The sequence below is a fragment of the Camelus bactrianus genome, chromosome 27, assembly GCF_048773025.1.
Source record: "Camelus bactrianus isolate YW-2024 breed Bactrian camel chromosome 27, ASM4877302v1, whole genome shotgun sequence".
In the NCBI taxonomy this organism is placed as follows: domain Eukaryota; kingdom Metazoa; phylum Chordata; class Mammalia; order Artiodactyla; family Camelidae; genus Camelus; species Camelus bactrianus.
Window position 1 is genome coordinate 14,305,377 of NC_133565.1, and position 19,791 is coordinate 14,325,167.

At 56.5% G+C, this 19,791-nt stretch overlaps 1 protein-coding gene across 4 annotated transcripts in view; it reads right to left on the reverse strand.

The window, feature by feature from the left end:
* Window positions 1-443: 443 nt before the first annotated feature.
* The window catches only part of ENTREP2 (endosomal transmembrane epsin interactor 2), a 273,224-nt gene continuing 253,876 nt past the window's right edge, over window positions 444-19,791 (reverse strand). For 2 of the 4 annotated variants that reach the window (XM_074353932.1, XM_074353931.1), the window contains 6 exons: window positions 16,779-16,939; window positions 16,088-16,223; window positions 11,126-11,201; window positions 5,907-6,125; window positions 4,372-4,446; window positions 444-3,497 (listed from right to left, as the gene is read on the reverse strand). In XM_074353932.1, coding sequence (XP_074210033.1) covers window positions 3,175-3,497; window positions 4,372-4,446; window positions 5,907-6,125; window positions 11,126-11,201; window positions 16,088-16,223; window positions 16,779-16,939 — 990 coding nt within the window. In that variant the 3' untranslated portion in view covers window positions 444-3,174. The remainder of the gene's footprint in view (window positions 3,498-4,371; window positions 4,447-5,906; window positions 6,126-11,125; window positions 11,202-16,087; window positions 16,224-16,778; window positions 16,940-19,791) is intronic. The other 2 variants (XR_012502598.1, XR_012502599.1) reach the window with 2 other exon arrangements.

Below are 19,791 nucleotides of genomic sequence, written 5' to 3' on the forward strand. Positions count from 1 at the left end.
CCAGGAGTAAGAGCTGGGGGAAGGGCCTCGGGTCAGGGGCGCCCAGGGGACAGCCCTGCAGCGCCCGGAACGATCAGGGGAATGGGCTCTGGAGGGGCATCCACGGCCAGCAAGTGACATGGGGGCAGCTGTCAGTCAAATGAGACACACTAAAAATCATCAACAGTAAAGCCGGATTTCCTCCCAGAAGGCTGGGACGTGTCACATGGAGGGACGGCTGGGACCAGGGTCAGTGGGACCTACCTGCGTCTGGGCGCCTGCCTGCTCTCCCTCACGCCCCCAGGGCCTGACCGTCTCCAGAAGGACATCAGGAAGAACATTGGGTCCACGGGGGGCCCAGGCTCGCTGGCCGCCCAGCCTGAGCCCACCCTTGGGACCCGGCCACCAGCGGTGCACACAGCTCTCAGCTTCCGTTGGTTCCAATGAAACCTCGGAGACACAGGGGCCAGAAATAGTTTTTATTAAAACACTGATCATTATGAAAACACCTTGAGGTACATTAAATAAATACGACCTTCCAGTTGTACAAACAGGCTTGAAAACAATTTCCTATAAATTCTGCCTCAGGGCAGCATCTGTGAATCAATAACAGCTGAGGGGAAAAAACATTCATTTGAAGTAAGCTTCCTTTCGTGTGGTTTGTTACAGGCGTAGAACTGGTATCCTTGTGGCCAGCTGCAGGAGACTTGAAGTCCTTGTGCAGGATAAGCTCCCCACATTTGCCCCAGAGTTGGGGTCCAGAGCGCCTGCACCTTAGCATCCTGGTGCCCCCAGGCAGGGGTCAAATGGCAGTGTCCTGTCTGGAGAGCTCTGGCCCCAGGCTGAGCTGGCCCTCTTCGTGTCCTGGGAGGCGTCAGGGAAAGCACACCGTCTGGGGCTCCTAGTCCCCAGCTACCACTTGGCAGAGCAGGGATGGAGGTACCGGCCCCTTCCCAGGGCCGCCAACTGGCACCTTTCCTGGAAGCTGGGAGCCTGAGCCCTGCTGGAGCCGACGTGGGCCACAGGGGCCCTGAGAGGGTGGGCAGAAGGTTCTAGCCCAGTGGCAGAGAATTGGATACAGCTCCCTCACCGCCAGCAGTTTCTAGGAGAGCAAACACAAAACTGAGTGGGAGGCTGTATGTGGGGCCAGCGCCCACACGTGTCCGGGATGAGGGCTTCGGGCCAGAGCAGCACCTGCACCGAGTGGACGCGTGGGCCCGGGCGGGTCCCCGGAGACAGAGGACACTGTCCTCCTGCAGGAAGGGAAGCACAGGACACAGAGCACCAGGCCGGGCTCCTGGAGGTCACTCGCCCCGCTGCAGTGACAGCTCTGATGCTCAGGAGGTGGGGGACGTAGCATGGGCCTCACTTGTGCCGCATTCACGTCTTGAGACCTGCAGGCTCGGCCCAGGGGCCCCGCTGGGTGAGGCCAACACACAGGTGAGCCCCCTGCGGCCTGCTGAGCTCTGGCTTCCTCCCCAGAGACACCTGATGCAGCGACCAGGGTGCCGGGCCATTAATGCCTTGCCGGGAGGCTCAGGAGGCCACCTGAAAAACCATCAATTCACTTTACCTGCAAAGAGAGTCGCTCTGCAGAGAGAGGGCGCTCAGAAGCCCTCAGCTGAGAAAAATTAGAGAACAGTTTCTGTCTTATAGTCTGGATAAAGTGCTCATAGATTCATCTCTGGGACATCTCTAGTGGACGCGTTCTGGCTGTCATCACAAGGCTGGTTTGTGTCTGTCCCGCTCTCTCACCTCTGGGAGGCAATGACCACTGATGGCATCAGTGCAGCGAAGCGCTGGCAGCTGACGGTCCCCGCAGGCTTCCTACCCCAGCTCCCAGGGGCTCCCCTGGCATCTGGGCTGGAAACACCCCTACCACCCCTTTTCTGCTCCAGGGTCACACAGACACACCCCCGGCACACTGGCTATAGTGTGGTGTAGCCCCTGGACTGCTGGATGCCCAGCAGTGGGGGTCACCCGCCCGGCGCCCCCCCCCGCACCCCCCCGAGTCGGGCTGATGGGTTTTCAGTTGAGAACCGTGGGCTCTGGGCTGCCGGGCCCAATGCAGGAGCCACAGGCCACAGCTCAGGGTCGCAGCTCAGGTATCCTTACAGTTGCAGAAAGTTCTCCAGGACAGCACTGCTCCAGGGCCATCGTGAGGAAGCAGCTGCTGCCGAGGTGGCCAGAACAGGGGGCTGGGGACCGGGAAGGTCAAAGCGCCCAAGCTGCCGCTGCTGGAGAGGCCAGGCTGGCCGAGGGGCCTCCTGCAACCCCGGCTTGGTGGGCTTCATGGAGAGAAGTGCTTTACGACTGGCATCCTCCCCGGCACGTGTGCCCGCGGCCCCCAGCTGGGGAAGGGACGCTCCAGGTCGTCAGAGACCTGCTCTCTTGGGAGGCGTCCAGACCACCACCCAGCAAGGCTGAGCTGGGAGGGCGGATGGGGGGAGGGCCCCGGGCTCGCACGATGGCTGACGTCAGGGGCAAACCACCCCTGACAGGGCTCTGTGCTGACCAGGTCAAGAGACAGACAACAGAGAGACGGGGAGGAAGCAGGGACGGTGCCCTCGGGGGAGGCAAGGAGCAGAAGACAAGGTGACAGGGGTCCCTCAGAGCCCCCAGCCACCCCTGTCCGCCTCCCACGGTGGCGGGGCCGGACGGAGTCCCCCACTGTCCTTCTGTTCACATGGGGCCCTGTCGCCCTGCGGGCAGAAGGCTGGGCCCAGGCTGTCATCTGTGCTAGAATTTCTTTATAAAGTCAGCCTCTGAGAAAGGGGTGACCTTGGAGCAACAGGAAGCAACCGAGTCTCATTCCTTGATGTCCTTGAGTCACTTAAACACTCAACTACCTCGGGGTGGGGGGTCCTGCTCTTTGACGGCCACGGTGTAGAAGATGCTTCAGTTTCCTTAATTACTTGAGTGTCACCTGTCACTGGGAGTTTGAGGTGCCATGTGCCAACAAAACCAAAGAAGTTACAAGGGGCTCGAGAAAGTCATTTGCTGTGTCCCTGGGACAGGCAGGAAGAATCACCTCCAGGACACCACTGATGGGATCCTGCCACGGAGGGAACAGCTGTCCCTCCCACCCGAACCACCCCAGATACTCCCAGACAGCAGCTCCTCCCCACAGGCCCGTGCCCTGGCAGGGACCCCAACACCAGGCCTGTCCTCTCCACGTTCAGACCTGCAGTGCCCTCACAGCTGTTCCAGGACGCGGGCGCTGAGGACAGCCTCCTCCACGTGGCGCTCCTCACGGGGGATGGCCGATCGGGTGGAGCCCACCACGTGCCGCACCTCACTGGGCAGGGCACAGCTGGCATGTTCCAAGAACTTAGCCACCAAAACCCTAGTGTCCGCGTAGGCCTTGCTGTCCACTAAAGGGTGCGGCCGCTCTTTGGAGACCGTCTGTAAGGCCTCTGGCTTTAACCGCTGGCCCGCTTTCCAGGCATCTGGCTCCCCGGGGGGTGAGAGCTGGTGCCCACTGACACAGGCAGCCGTGAAAGAATGAGACAGGGAAGCTATAAACCAAGGGAGAAGACATGGTCTGAAGACAACCGAGACAAAGCAGAGGGCAGCCATCCAGCACTTTCTCTGACGGGCAAACACAAGGATGCTGGGAGTAGCCCTCAGCCGGGGTCTCTGTGTCCCCAGAGGGGCTGCAGCCTCCCGGGGCCGCAGGGCTGGAAGGTGAGATTGGAAGCAGGCTGGTGAGGGCAGGGCGGGGACAGGGCGGGGGTCTCCATCCGTTCGCCTCTCTGTTGAAACCCCAAGCTCGCAGGGGGGTGCCCCTTCCTAGCCTTCCCCAGATCAATGCATTTCACCCTTATGGGCCTGGTGGCATCTAGAGATGCGTCTGCCTTTAGACCAGAGCCAGGGGTGGCAAAGGGACGAGAGCTGCTCCCCCCCATTGAGGGCGGACAGCAGCCACCTCTCACGAGGCAGCAGAGCTCCGAGGTCCAGGGCCTGTGCCCCAGAATGAACCCTCCAGGAAAGCTGACTCCGGGCAGTCCGCTGGGCCCGACCCGCCCAGGTCCAGATATGACCCAGCTTGTATGAGCCGCATTTCAAGTCACACCGAGGAAACACATTCCGTCTGGGTAGTCTGGGGGTTTAGGGTGGCAGCGAGCAAGATTGGCCATTAAGCATGAGAAACTGCAAACTCAACAGGGGAGCCCCCTCCCCTGAACATAGAATCTCAGAAATACAGTGAAACAAGCAGCCACATGGGCGCTAAATGACTTGTACCATGAACACATCCCGCAGAGAAGGAAGGCAGGCCAGAGTGTCCACGTGCCCGGGGCGGATGGAGACCCAGGCAGCTGAGAACCAGTAGTCACCCCCTCTACCCTTGCACCGTGGTTATCAAAGGGTTTCAGAAAAGGAGCATCTCACCAGTCCCCAGGGCAGCCCGGGACAGGCCCGCCTCCAGGTCCTGGCAGTGGGAGGGGGTGTGCGCCGAGGCATCGCCTTGAGCAGAAAGAGAAATCAGTTAACACAGGGACGGGAGGAGGAACCCCTGATAGCCCCGGAGTAACCCTCCTGCAGCTCAGAAGTAGATGGAGATGCGAGACCAGCAAGTGGAAAACTCCTGAACGTGAGCAAGCCCGAGCCCAGCTGGCACCCAGCAGGGGCCTCAGCGCTGCCCCGGCACAGGGCGGCACCACCGACAAACCTCGGGCCCCGCATCCGAATCCCCATCTGCATCCGGGGAATGAACATGCATCCGGGGGTCCGGGACCCCAGGAGGCACGTGCTTCGGACATGTGAAACAGAAACTGTCTCTCGCAATTCTCTTCAAATCCATCCCTAAAAGCTCACGGCTTGCAGCGCATGAATCTCACTGAGGGGGACAGGCCAGAGAAAGTCACCGGGGCCCACTGGCAGAGCGTCAGCCCTGCCAGGGCTGACCTGTGGTACCCCGGCAGCGGCATCTTCAGGAGAAGATGCTGGTGAGGCATGTCTGGGTAAGCTGGCAGGTGGGTGCGGGACAAGGGACAGAGGGACACCGGCCAAGGAGCCACAGATGCAGAGCCCGGCATCTCCACCAGCTGCCTCGGCAGGTTCCTGGCTCCCTGCAGGGATACAATTCTCCCAGGGCACAGACAGGGTCTAGTCTGTTTGGGCTCCAACTGGACAAGACTGCGGACCTGTCCAGGCGCCGCGGGGCTGCTTCAGGGCTCTTTCACTCCCGCTTTATGAAGAAGTCCCCACGGCAGTGGCACCACTGTCAAAGGCCCACCGACCTTTACCAGCACAAACCAACCCATCCTCTCCCTCAAAAAAACAGCAACCAGGAGGAGGTGGGGCCTCCAATTCCAAGATGCACAAGACCCTTTGGGGGGATGGTATGAGGTGCAAATTCCTGGACACAGGACTCTGGGGCCGAGTGTCCCCACCCAGGGAGGACATTGCCCACTCTAACAGTTACGTGGGGCAATTCTGAGGCAGCTCCAGGCCACACCCAGAGTGCAGCCAAGGCTGCCCCCGTAGTGCTGTTGGACACACCCGTGTCTGCCTGGGGCAGTATTGGCCAGAGAACACCTACCCACCACTGTCACTGCGATGCAGCCACGCCTTACGTGGCCCTGGGTCCCAGCAGAACACTAAGCAGACACAGGCACCTCCCACACATCTGTACCCAGGCTAGTCCTGCAGGGGGAGCCACTAAAGCTGACTGACAGATGCAGACTGTGGTCCCCAGACCTGCCCTAGGGCCAGCATCAGGGCTGGCTGACCCCATAGCTCTCATCACCCCAAACCTTTCACAGCCCCCACCCAAGCCCACCCCTGAAGGGCTTTGGACATTAAGATCATATTCCCCGTGGGGCCCCAGAGCCTGGACTCCACTGTCGAGGGGACACTGAGGCCTTCAGTGTCCAGGGCAGGACCGGGCGCTCGGGGGACACAGTGGGTGGGGCCCGCTGTACCTGCTGTCCTGGACATGCATGAGGTGGGGTCACTGACGGAGCGGGCCACACGCCTGGGACCCAGCTGCGCCCGCATGCCCTGAGTGGGTCCCTCAGGGGATGTGTGGTCAGGGCGCGGGGCAGGTAGTGGGCTGCCAGGGGGGCCATCAGGAGATGGGCAGCTGAGGCCTGGGGCAGCAGCACCCTCGGAGGCCAGGAGGCTCGTGCTGTCGGCCGGCGCTGCAAGGCAAGGGACACAGTGTTAGCGCTGGTGCTGGGCGACCATTCGGTCACCACCCCCACAAAGGACAGCACCCGCCCGTGTGCCCATTGGAGTGGAGGCCACCTGAGTCCTCCTGAGGGGCATGAGCAGCCCACCCTCGAAAATCCAAAGCTAGACATAGACAAACCCTGTAATCTTGAAGGTGTGAGAACCCTGAACAGACTGACAGCATGGTGTGCAGAAAGGATGGAGGGACCAGATGAGCCCCCAAGAATCATTTCAGGTTGGGTACAGGTCTCCACAAGAGAGTCAAAGTCGCATCTTTGAGAAACCAGCCGCATCTCCCATCCAGGGCATCCCCGGTGGGGTGATGCACAGGAAGGTGGGGGTCACAGGATGCCTGATAAGCCGGCCCAGGCGGAGAGAGGTGGGGGCTCCGAGGGGCTCCAGGGCACCCCAGCAACCCAAGACCTTGCCCACCCCACGCAGGGGGTGCAGTCAGGACCCAGAGTGCAGCCTCTCCCTGGGTCAGGCAGTGGGGTGTAGCCCAGCCCCGGAGATGCCAGCCTGGTCTTCAGAGCACCTGCATCACCTGGGAGTGTGCGGAGCTGCACGTCCTCAGCCCCACCCCTATTACACTCCAGGGGTGGGCCCGGCCATCAGGGTCTGAACAAGCACCCCAGGGGATTTTGATGCCCTGGGTGTGAGAACCGCTGCTCTGGACCCGGGATGCTGGTCAGGCCCAGCTCTACCCCTGACTTCTCCACGGGCGGCACGTGGGATGTGGCTGGACGAGAATTTCTCTAAACAAGGTCCCTAGTGACCTGCCTGCACAACGGACTTGAGACGCGCTGCTCCCATCACCAGACTGGCTCCAGGCTCCCCTCCCCGAGGCCCCTCACAACCCCCACCCCCGCCGAAGTAGATCCTCGAAGTGGCCCGCCTGAGGGACACCTGGTAAGAACCACGGCAGCCTCGACTCCTGCAGGGCCAGGGGCTCTGGAGTCTGTTCCTCCCATCCCTTCCTGTGGGTCCTGTGAGAGGCCTCTCATCTGGTCACACGTCCTGTGCCCAGGGCTTTACAGCTGACCTCCCACCTCGTCCTCAGGGTCCACCTGGTCACCCCCAGTCCACGGCCGAGGACACGTGGCTGAGAGGGTGGGGAAGAGGGTAACAGGCCACTGAGTGGGACCTGGTTGGAAGCAGCCCCCTCCTGGAGCACCCTCGCTTAGCCACCACCCCACTGGCTACTGCTGCCCTCCCAGGAGATGCTTTGGGACAATTAGTACCATTAGTCCATCTGGAAAAACAGAAAGATGGACCAGACCTCATGTAGCACATGCAAAAAAAAAATCTTCAAGACGATGAATCCTTTTCGTCTCTAAGAAACCATAAGAAGAGAAAAAATAAGGGAGGACAGTATAGCTCAAGTGGTAGAGCTCATGGTACGCTAAGCATGCCAGTGCTTAGCACGCGTGAGGTCATGGGTTCAATCCCCAGTACCTCCTCTAAAAATAGATAAACCTCATTACCCTCCACCCCCCGGAAAGAAGAGGAGAAAAAAATATCTGATACTAAATCTACAACCCTGGGGTGGAGAAAGACTTTGTAAACATGACAGAAACCATAAAGGAAAAGCTTGGTAAGTTTGACCACAAAAAACATTGTAAACTTGTGTGCCGCTAAGGCCTCCTTCACGGGGTTTGAGAACCAAGTGCAAATTGGGGACGGAAACCTGCCGTCAATAGGAAAAGGGTCACTCTGACACATCTCTCACCTTTCTTTAACGAATATTTTTCTTATAAATCTAAAAAAAAAAACCACCCACTGTAAAAGGAGGCAGACCTTCAAGTGAGCAATAAACATTTAAAAAGGTGCTGAATCAGTCCTGCATGTCATCTGCACCAAGAGTGACAATGTCCGGGGCGTCACAGACACTCTTGGTGGGTATGCGGACTCGTAACAAAACCTTCCCAGATCACGGTGTGGCCAGGACAGCCACACCTAAAATACACACTCCCCTGGACTCAACAATTTCCACTCATCAGAATTTATTCCACGGAAATAATCGGGCAGGGACTCAACACTGTATAAACGGAGAAAAGGAAACACCCTTTCCTGCGTCATTAGAAAACTGCAAACCTGGGAACTGTCACTATTCACACTATCAGAATCTTATCAAAGTTACCCAGCAGCTCATTACAAGCCTTTTGAATAATACTCATTCCTGCTGATTCTTCTCAGTCCCAGTTTTCTCTCTCCTACAGCTTTATTGAGGGATAACTGATACACAAATAGCCCGTACAGATTTAATGCACATAATTCGATGAGGTTGGACACAGGCACGCACTCTGGATCGCAAGTCTCTTAATGTCAGTGAAAGCCCAATGACTGAGCTCCTCGAGGAAATGAAGTCACGGCGAGACAACTGTGACTTAGCCCTGAAGATGTGTAACTAACAGAAACTTCACAAAGTCAGGGGGACATTACGGGAGAAGCTCTCAGCCCCAAACAGGTAACTCTCTCTTCTGTCCTCCTTCCCCCCTGGGCTGTGTTGTGTGCCTACATTTTTACAGAAGTCATGTTTTTCACCTGACGGATCACAAACGTTTTTCCTAATTAATGTAATAATATATTTAGCCTGCGTAACATGTTTTCCTGAACTTTTATTAACGGACTTCACCCCCATCAGTTTCTACTTTATGACAAAATGAAAAATGTAACAACTAATCTTCATGCCTGGAGATTTTTTTGTTTGTTTGCATTACTCCCCTAGTGTGATTCCAGAAGTGTGATCACCACATCTAAAGGCAGAAGTAGTTCTGTAGCTCTTTTGCCAAAACCCTTTGCCAAAGAGATGGGCTGATTTGCAAGCTGCTAGTCAGGGCTAGGCGTCCAGCCTCCGTGAGGTTTGCTAGCATCCACGGCCTCATTACTATTTTGTTATTTTAATAGGTGAAAAATAATAGCAGAATCCTGCGACCCACCCACCCCTCCCGCAAATTCTAGAGCTGATGAGCGAGTTCAGTAAGGTGGCAGGCCACAAGAGGATGCACGAGAGTGACCCACATCTGATTCAGTCAGGCACGTAAACGAACGAGGAACGTGCAGAAACCCAAAGTGAAAAACCCAGTACCATTAACAGTGGCTCCAAAGAAAATGAAACACGAAACACACACACTTAACAAAACACGTCCGGGATCTGTGTTCTGAAAATGATAACGTGAAATCCACGGAGGGGCATGCTGTGTTCATGCACTGGAAGATGGCAGTTCTATCTAAATTGCTCTACAGGTTTAAGGCCATTCCTATCAAGATCCTAGCAAGGTATTCCGTAGATATAGGCAAGCTGATTCTAAAATGGACATGGGGCTTGTGGTATACAGCTCAGTGGTAGAGCGCGTGCTTATTAGCACGCACAAGGTCTTGGGTTCAATCCTCAGTACCTCCATTAAAAAATTTTTTTAAATAAAAATAATAAAAATAAATAAAAAGGCAGCCTTTAAAAATAATGAAATAAAAAAATGGACCCGGAAAGGCCCAGGGCCCAGGGGAGCTACAGTCTTGAGCAAGGATGAAGTAGGAGGCACCACATGCTGAGGCTCATTACAGAGCGACAGTAACTAAGCCAGCATGATAACGGCAGAGGGACTGAAACAGATCAATGGGACAGAACGGAGGACCTGGAAATAGACCCACACAATGACGCTTGATTCAGTTTTGACAAAGACACAAAAGCAACAAATGGTCTGGAACAATCACACATACAGAGACAAAAAAATGACCTTGACTTCGGCCTCACCCTATATAGAAATGACCTATTAATATCTGCCTGGCCTGCCCGTATTCTCCTCACTCAGGACTTGCCCTGCGGCCAGGAATCTGGGTGTGGGAAGCCCCCCGAGTCCCGGGTCGAGCCTAGCCCGCTACCCAGGTTAGTGAGGCCATGAGGAGGGCCCCAACCCCTCTTGTCCGGCTCCACCTGCCCTGAGACCACAGACAGGAATGGACTCTGGAGCCGCCTGCTGCCGGGCCTTTCTGACCACACTTTCCCCAAGAACCAATGATCAGAAGAAATCACTGTGGCCAGGCCCCCTCAGCCCAAACTTTAGAATGTACTGCACCCTGGAGTTGCCTCTGGAAAGGCCACTGGGCACCACCTCTGAGAAGACACAGCTTCTAGGGGCTCCTGGTAGCCACCCAGGGAAGGGCTAGGTGGCTGCCAAATCCAGCCTTAGAGACCTGGTGCCCCTGCAACACAGAGGTGTCCTCACGAAGGACGGCCCCTCCCTGTTTCTCTTAGAAGTTAATGAACGTCGAGGTGGTAGTGGGGCAGAGAGCCACGACAGTCACAGTCTTTTCTAGGACCCTTAGTTGTCTCACAGGGTCTCTGAATAAACCTTCCCACCTGAGCCTGGCTGCGGACCTCAGGAAGGAGGCTCCCTGGAAATGCCCAGCCCCCCACCTGCTCTCTCTGCTATTAGGGGTCGCCTGCTTTCCCACCACTTCAGACCACATTCCCCCCGCCAGCCCTGTCCTGTGGCTCCCAGCCCACGTCGGGGACCTGACTTCTCCCACTTTTCCTCTGATACCCTCCAGGACACAACTTCCAGCCTGGCCCTCCGGCCTCCCCCTCTAAAACCAACAGGCAGAGAGATCCCAGCCCCTGGTCCCACCTAACCCGGCCCAGCCTCCTCCGAGGTAGGGGCCCAGCAGACATGAGCCTGCTAGGATTTTGCTCTGGAAGGGGTCTACCCCAGATGAGTCGTACCCAAGACAAGTGAGAGAGAAAGGGCGCTGGGGGAGAGGCGGCACAGCCCCCAGGGACAGCATGGGGTCTCCTAGCTCTGACTCACTGGGTGCAGGTAAGCACTTACGTGTGCTTAACCGGAGAGGCTGCAGCAAACTCCACCCCTTATAAAGAGTAAGAAATGATGGGAAGACATAGCAGGAGGAAAAGAGACAGGCTTGCAAACTAGAAACTTAGGATTTCAAATACTGGAAAGGGAAAGATTACCTTGTGTGCTGAAGCCGGTGGTGGCCTCCGGGTCCCCAGAGCTGGGCTCGGTCACCTGCTGGTCTGCACTCGTGAGCTGCAGCAGGAGAGAGGAGGCAGCGCTAGGTCACCGTGGTCTGGAGGGAACATCACAGCAGCCTCTGGAAATCAAGGCTAGAGCTTGTCCTGTGGTAAGAAGTGCTGAGACTGCAGTCTTCTCCCTCAGGTCTGCAGGGTGGGGGATGCGAGGCTGAAGACGCCACTGCCGAGGCCAAAGCCCGTTCCTCTGACGTCTGCTATCAGGCTCTCGAGAGCCTGCCCTGCCTTCCACTTACAGGCTCTTTTTGGGGCTGATGAAGGCCACACAGCATCCCTGTGTCCCTGGAGGAGGCAGGACAGCCCCTGCCCTCACTTCCAACCCCCCTTCTGAACCCTCCCTCTCTCCCTGCTTCCATTCTGGGAAGAGTGAGGCCACGGAGACCCACAGTCACGGGACTGGTGATGTTTTGGGCCAGCAGTTTGGACACCGGTGAGCATTTAAGAAACAGCCTGGTCTGAGTGAGCTCTCAACTCCCCAGAGCTGGCCCGTGCGCCGCCTTCCCTCTGCCTTTTGCACGTGGGATGGAGAGGCTGCTCCCCAGGCCCCCTCCCTGGCTGAGCTTGCCCAGGGCCCCTCGCACACTGTCTGACTCCGTGCCGGTCTGGGGGAGCGGGCGGCCCTGACGCCCGCATTGTGTTGGACAGTCATGACACTTCTGCAGCTGTCTTCTGGAACGATCGTCCTGCCTGGAGAGGACTGGGGACTGTGAGGGGAAAGAGCAGCCTCCCCTCTGGGCAGGGACGGGGCCCCCCTGCCGCCCAGGCCAGCGTCTGACCGTGAGGAGCACTGCACACACGTACCCCTGCGCTAGCTCAGAAAATGACTGCTGAATCCTCGTACTTTTTCAGAATTGCTTGCAAATAATGAGCTCGAGGGAGGCGGGCAAGGTGAGGCCCGATTCCAGTATTTCTGCCTCCCTCATCTCTGGGCCCAGAGCGGTGTTGCAGCCTGAACATTCCCTGTGATTCCACTTGCAGGTAATACTGGCCGGCACTCAGCACCCCTCTCTGCCAGGAGGGCATCGGGGATCGGGTCGGGGAGAATTCACACTCCACATCCTCCCTTGTAGTCACGACACAACAATAATCTGTGTTGGAAATCTCTGCCAAGTATCTCCCGCCAAGTCACAAAACAGGAACAATGCCCCTAAGGTTCATTTCCTTTCATAACTCTCTTTCTGTGTCTAACCTGCTATTCGATTCTTTTTTCTCTTTTTTTTTTTTTTTTGGTAGAGGTGGGTGGCAACTTCAGGATCCGCTGTCTAAAAAAAAAAAAGCTTCTGGTAATAAAAAAATATAAATAAAACAAGAGAAATCACATACACAGTGGGACCAGGTCAGGAGGAAATTGGATTCGTGTCAGATTTTGCAGAAGTGGCCCTGGCTTCCCTCTGGCTCCCGGTCAAATTTGGTTTCGAGAGAAGACAGCTCCTGGGAGCAGGGCATCTATCACCTCTCGCAAGCCAGGTGTCAAGGTCTAATTTGAACTTGGACTTCCCTGACGTTCAAAGCCACCTTGCCCCGTAACGCTGTGGGGAAGGGCTGCTCGGTTCCGACAGCATTTCCGATTAAACACAAGGGCCGTGGAAGCAATCTGTTTGCAACATAGGATGTGCACTGAAATCTGAGTTTAGCAGGAAAGCCTCAGAGCACAGCTCCTGCAGGAGAGGGGAAGAGGTCGCTGTGTAAGGCAACGTGGACGCTCCAATGCCTGTTTTTATTTATTCCCAGATGCACATTTTTGACGAGTTATCGTAATGGAAAAGTCACTTGGCATTTATGCAAATAAGCCAAATTCCTCTCACCTCCCTTTCTTTTAGGGACTCTGGGGCTAAGATGCCAGGCGTGGAAATTCTGCCCGATTTCTGTTAATGAGTTTCCCACTCCTGGGTGAGGTTTACAAAGAGCTGATCTTGGGGGGCAGTTATCATCCATCACGGAAAAGGTGCATTAAAGTTTTAGGTGCAGTCCTCGAAGACACCTCACTTACAGATTTTAAAATGTAAAGGTTATTTCATTTGAAAATATAAATAATAACTTGAGGGACTTGGGGCTGGACACACCTCTGTCACGTCCACTGTCTTTCTCACAATGTCTAGTCCCACCTGCCGTATTGTCACCGGAAGTCCTGGAGTGCTGCAGGGTCATGTCAACCCCAAACACCCAGCTGTTCGAAGGCAGCTCTACAGTGTGACTTCCAAGGTCACGAAATGTGCACCCAAGTGACCTCCGTGAACATCCTTCCTGCCCCTCAAGTCCCCCAGCCCGGCTCTGCGCCTCCATCCCCCGCTGTCCCTCCCAGGCTGTCCCTCCTCCCTGGTGAGCCTCCCCCACTCCTTCCTCTGAGGCCCCAGAGGAGCTCCTCTGTCCCTGTCCCGGGGCCACAGGAAGGGGCTCCCCTCCATCTCCTGGTTCCACAGCCCATGGACCAGGGCACAGTCTTGGCACCCACACAGGACATCAACTGGGCAGATTCCCAGTAACTTTCCTGCTATAGAAGGAAACGTGCTCCTTTGAATCCTGCCCCAAAGCCATAAACCTCAAACCACAGGAAAGAGGACGCATTGCAAGCCAAGCCAGAATGGCAGAACTTGAATGCTGCCGCACCATGGGGGTCAGAACGAAAGTGCTCAGTGGAAGTGGGGCTTTTCTTCCCAAATTATAATCTCTCCGGATGAGCAGCTCCTGCCCAGACAGACCCACACAGTGCGGGCTTGCTTCCTATGGGCCATCTTCCTCGCTGTATCCAAACAAGTGCGGACAGGCCAACTGTCCTCACAAGGGACAAATTAGCTTCCTCGTCCGCCCAGGAACAAGGGGTCCTGCTATAAGGGGAGGGCTGCCCAGGGGAGGGGGCAGCTGGCAGGCGCAGCCGTCCCTCCGTGGGCGCCAATGGGTTTCCTAGACTCTCAGACATTAGCGACCGGGAAGCGCTGCTAAGCCTGGGGTCAGAGACTCAGCCGGGGAGGTGCAGGCTGCTCTGGGAGGGGAGGGCTGCAGCGGCCCCTCATCGCAGATGCTGCCGGTTGTCCAGAGGGAAACGGGCCATGCAGACGGCCCGCTCTCCTGGGGACAACATGCGTGTGGCCACTTGTAAGCTACTGTGAGACAGGCCTTTGCTCTTAGAAGGTCTCTCCCCAAAATTCTGTGAACATTTCCATCTAGAGCATTCCTGATGCTTTTGGAAAATGGTGTCATATTGGTCTTAGAACCATTATTATCATCCTCTGATAGAGTCTATTCTTAGAAAAAAAGAGTAAAATAGTGATAAATACTCAGCATCCTTCTGGGTGCAGGTGTGGGCAGTCATCAAACATCACCCCCAAACCAGTGGCTGCTTCCCAGCACTCGGGGACCTTGAAGGCCTGGTAGGGGTGGGAGCATTGCTGGGGTCTCACTGCCTCGGAGGAGGCACGTCCAGCCCTGCGGCTCTCCACAGGGTGGGGTATTCAGACTCGTCCATCACGCCAGACTCCATCTTCCCAAAGGGACATGGAGGGGCGGACTAATGGGCTAAGGGGGAGGCAGCAGGACTCCCTCCTGCTCCCAGGTGGCCAAGGAGAGTCACACAGCCAGGGGTTTCCAGGCCCCTGGCCGGGGACCCTGCTGGTTACAGGGCAGAGCTGCCTGTCCGCGCCTGGGTCAGCCTTCCGCGCCCTGGTACCTCCCGTTGGTAACACCCCACAGACCGTTCCCGCACCCCCTCTAGCTCCCTCCGACCTTGCCTCTTTGCCAAGCAACTTGCAAGAGTGATTTACTCGGGTTCCCAAGGTGTGTCCCTGGAGCAGCGGCAGCAGACGCTGGGACTCTGGCAGCAATGCCGTCCTAGCAGCCCACCCCGACCCCTGACCAGGAGCCCCCGGGGTGCACCCGGCACCTGCATTTGACTGACAAGCCCTGCAGGGAGTCAGGACGCCCCACAGTCCACACTCCTGCTCCACCTCCGCAGGTCCCACCCCTCCTCCACTCAAGAGCGTCTGGTCCTGCCCCTCCGCCCCATGGCAGCCGTGGCACACAGGTCCACTGGCCCCTCGATGCTCAGCCAGGTGGTGGAGCTCAGCCCTTCATAGCCTCCGGGCAGCACTTGGCCCATGCCTTCCTTCCTGACCACTGGTCTGAGTCCAGGCTTTGTGGGGCCTGCTCCCCACCCCGAACCCTGTCTGCTCTGCGCCTGTCCTGTGGGCCGTCCTCCCCTGACACCCGCAGGGCTGTCACACCACAGGCTCTCCCTCTCCTCGGGCCCCCGCTCCTCCTGAGTGGCTTTTGCTGACTCAGAACCTGCCATGTGCCCAATCCTATCTTGTTCCAACCAATGTGCTTGGCACTACTATAGTCCCATTTTACAGATGAGGAAACTGAGGCCAAGTTTCCTCAACCTTTGCAAAATGCATGCCTGTGACGGGTCCGGCTCCCTGAGGCAGCGGGACGCCTGGCACACTCAGCTCAGAGACGGCCTGAGACCCATGGAGGGTAACAGCCGCCAGGCCTCCTACAGGACCAGGGATCCAGACAAGCATTCTCACCTCTCTGGTTGATAACAACCTTGGTGAGTAGCTGAAACAGGCAACAGCCCCCTGCAGACCCAGATTATGACCGGAGCTCCACCCTTGGGGGCCCATGCCACCTCTTTCTGCACTATGTTCCTGGACACACCAGCCTGGACACATCTGAGGGGAGCCGAGGAAAATCAGCAGGGATATTGGGGTTGGAATCCTGGGCCTGGGTTGCAATCTCTGCAGGTCCTGCCCTCTGCGTCTGCTGCCTCCTCTCCTGCATGGGGCCGAGAGGACTAGCATCACACAGGCTGGCTGAAAGGCCTGGGGAGACCCAGACATGGGCCACGGGACAGGGAACAGATTGCCGGCTGGTCCGGCTGGGCCTCACCTGGCTGGCGGGGGACGGGCCCACCACGGCCTCGTAGGGCGGCGGGAGCTCGGCGGGGTAGAGCAGGCCGGGGCTGTTGATGGCGACGCCGTACAGGGTGCCGAACGGAGAGGGAGCAAAGTCCAGGTGGAGGCCCCTGGAAAGGCAAAACCACGGGACTGTCACTCCCTGGGGAAGATGCCCAGCCGTCCACATTTCTCTCAAAGCCATCCAAATGACTCCCCGCATCCGACATTTGTGTTTGTGAAAAAAAGCCTAATTGGCTAGGCAGTTTTAACTTTTGTTGTTTTTTTTTTTCCAGGAAAGACAGACACTTTCAAGGAACTCTACGGCCCCTTCCATTACAATGAAAATCGTCCCACAGCCGATTAAGCATTTATTAGGTTTGACATGTTCTAGTAAATGATCATAACTTGACAGAAGTTTTGCATTTTGTGAGAGTGAAACAGGACTGCTTGCGTCTGGCTGGGTCTCATTTGCGCTGCACAGGCCAGCGGAGTAGGGGGCTCTCAGCTGCCTCTCCTCTTCCTTTATCCCCTCTCTCTGATCAGTGATCACACAGGCCACTTTCCGCCTGTCCCTCTACTCTGCTCCACCGACAGGAGCAGGGCCCTGCCACCCCGCCTCCCCACGACTGCCTCCCATCGTGGGCCCGAGCACCAGGCATGGAGGGTTCCCCGGAAAGACCCACCTGTGGGCCTCGGCGGTGGGTGTGCAGGTGTACTCCGGAGGATAATAGGGCGGAGGGGGCAGCGGGGGCACAAACTCGTCAAAATCCAGGGTCTGGTGGAGCACAGCGCCGTGCGGGGTCACGCAGGCCGGACTGGCAGAAGGTGCCCTTTGGGGAAGGAACTGGAAAACAGAGAGGTTCTGGGTGACCGAGGATGTCCCGTCTGGCCTGTGTCTAATTCAGCTCATTACGGACAAGCTTTAATGATCCGTTTGGAACTTCTGTAATTTCAACTGTCCAGCCGTGATGGCCAAACACATGTTTTAAAACGATGGCTCTGTGGGGAATGCCTGGATTCCAAGGCCTCATCGAGATCTGTTCCCTACACTGTGACGCAGAATGCCTCTTTTCCAAGGCAAAGCACAGTCTGGGAATTCTGATTCTAATTGTAATTCTATCCCTGCCACTAAACCTGTTTCTTCCAAGGATGCTACTCAAAGCTGGTGGACAGAGGGGTGTCTGCTGTCCAGGGTTCAAGATGGCACTTCCTGAAGCGGGTTCATGAAGATCACCAGACTCTTAGGATATCCCTCCTGCCCACTCCCAAATCCCTGCAGTGAAACAGATTTGGGCAAGGCCACGCTGGTACTGCCTTCTTGGGGCCGTGCAGTGTGGTCAAGGCCCTGGGAAGGCCTGTACCAAAAGATCCATTAAACTGTCTAGCCCCTTAGTGAGACATTTCTCAAATATTCCTTTACAGGCCCCTCTGGACACACAACATCCATCAATATTTTGCAGTTCTGGGGAATTCACACACTTTGGAAAGCACTGCTTGGGAGAAAAGAATCTTTCATGAGCTCCAGAACATTCTCGGGGGAGACCTTAAATCAGAGATGCTGCTTGAACAACATGGGGTGAAATCACTTAAAATGAAGCCGTCTCTGCTCAGCTCTCCATTTCTGCCCACGGGAGGCACTGATCAAAAACGGCTCTTCCTTCCACTGGCCGCTGCTCCCGAGAGACCACTTGTGGCTTGGAGACGCCTGAGGCCCAGCTCTAGTTCCAACCAATACCTCCCTGCAAGTGCCTCCAACTGTGAACAGGCCCTGGGACCTCCCCCTGCATGGGGGCGGTGAGGGGTCAGGGACTCAAGGTCCCAGAGTCCACTGTATATGGCCAAGCCAGGACGGTTCCCAAAGGGAATGATGAACTCTCCAAGCTCTGTGGGAAGCTTGGGCATCTACAAAGGGTTAACCAAGAAGAGGACACGTGAAGGGGTCTGAAAGATTAGGAAGAGTTCAATGAGCGGGCCTTACAGAAGGTGCTCCAGGCTCCAGAAGAACAGGCGAGCTAGTGAAAGACGTGTTTAAGGACAGCAAATGTAGGCAAGACTCTAGAACTTAATTCCTAATTCTGGGGCACTAGGGAGCCAGTGAGGGTGCTGGAGTAGGGTGGCAGTGCCATTAAAGTTGTGTGGTAGGAAGTGCCTTCTGGTAGCAGCGGATGGGGTGGCCTGGAGTTGAGAGGGGCCAGGGGGTGAGTGCGTAGAGCATTTTTGCACAACTATGAGTGAGGCTGCGATTCTGAATATGGTCCAAGGCTGTGAAATCAGCACGCTCTAGATGAATGGAGAGAGAATGGTGACCACGTCCAGACACATAACACACCAGATGACATGCGGCTCCTGTTTCCTTCACACAGAACACATCCTTGTCTCTCCAGCTGGTGTGCCCTGTGGCTTAGGTGTTTAACTGTCAGAGAGAGCAGTGACCCAGTGGCCACAGGCAGGCGGATGTGTGTCCACCGTCCTTCATTCTGGGAGGCGCTCGCCCTGATGCTATGGCACAAAGCCAAGCAGCCGGGACGAGGCCAACCGCCCCAGAGGTCTGACGGGGATACAGTCTGCCTTAGGCTCTGCCAGAAATCAGAAAAATCAGTGACATACTCAAGGAGGAAGAGCAAAAGCCAGAACGCTCTTCTATTGAAGGTACAGTTCCACCAGGAGTGAGAAAAAGGCTTTCACGAGAGGTGAGGCGGTCCTGGGACCCTTTTAGCAGGTTTATATGAGTGAAGGCGGCCACGCAAGGGAGGCCTTTGAAAGGTTAATCGACAGGCTCCGCTTCTGCCCTCGACTCCAGGTGGCCTTTCCAGGGGTGTGTGGCCTTCTCCCCTGGTCCCCCGCTTCCGCAGCCGGAGGCCTGCCAGTCACACTGGCATCTCCCCGACACCCATCAGTATCTGTCTGGTGAGGCAGGGTCTGTCTGGGAGCCCAAGGTCACAGGCTCTGGACTCTGCTCTGAGGTGGGGGGAGGGCTGCTGGAGAGAGGCCCGTTCTTGTGGGTCTGCGCTGGAGAGAGGGAGTCCCACCTCAGGACGTGCCGTCCGTGGCAGAAAGAGCAGGATTATTGCCGCAGTAAAAGTTTTCTCAGGGGATCTCCTCTCCTCGAGCTGGGGCTCTCCCTCTGCCCCCAGACCCTGGGGTGATGCCCGCCCCAGACACCTGCTGCTCTCTGGTCCTGCCACCCCCACCCCCGGTGATTTCCACGCCTTCCCCCAGGGTGCATTCTCACACAGGCTAAGACCAGTTTTAGTCATTCCTGTAACCCACAAAGAAATATGATTGCAGATAGCAGGACTTGCTTGTTCTGTGAAAACCAAGATGGATGCTTCAGAAAGACTCAGTGAAAAAGAACAGCTAAGCAGAAACTGCTGCCAAGTTAGGTCCCGGTGAGGCGGCCGTACGAGAGTGGAGAAGATCTTAAAGCATCCTGGGGAAACGTGCTCTCGCTCCAGTCTAAAGGGACTAAATCTGGAAATCAGAGATGGGGGATGTCTGTGAAGCTGATGCACGAAATACAACGTGATACACCAAACAGACCCGAAATCAAAGAGATCACGGCCCTGGACCGAAAGAAGGAGCGGGGGTGGGGGGCGGGGTTGCTACAAATGCTTATTTGTGTATTTAAAGTCAAAATAAAATGTCTGCGGTACGTACGCACCATTTTTATGACCGTCTGCTCTAAGTGGCTTTCTA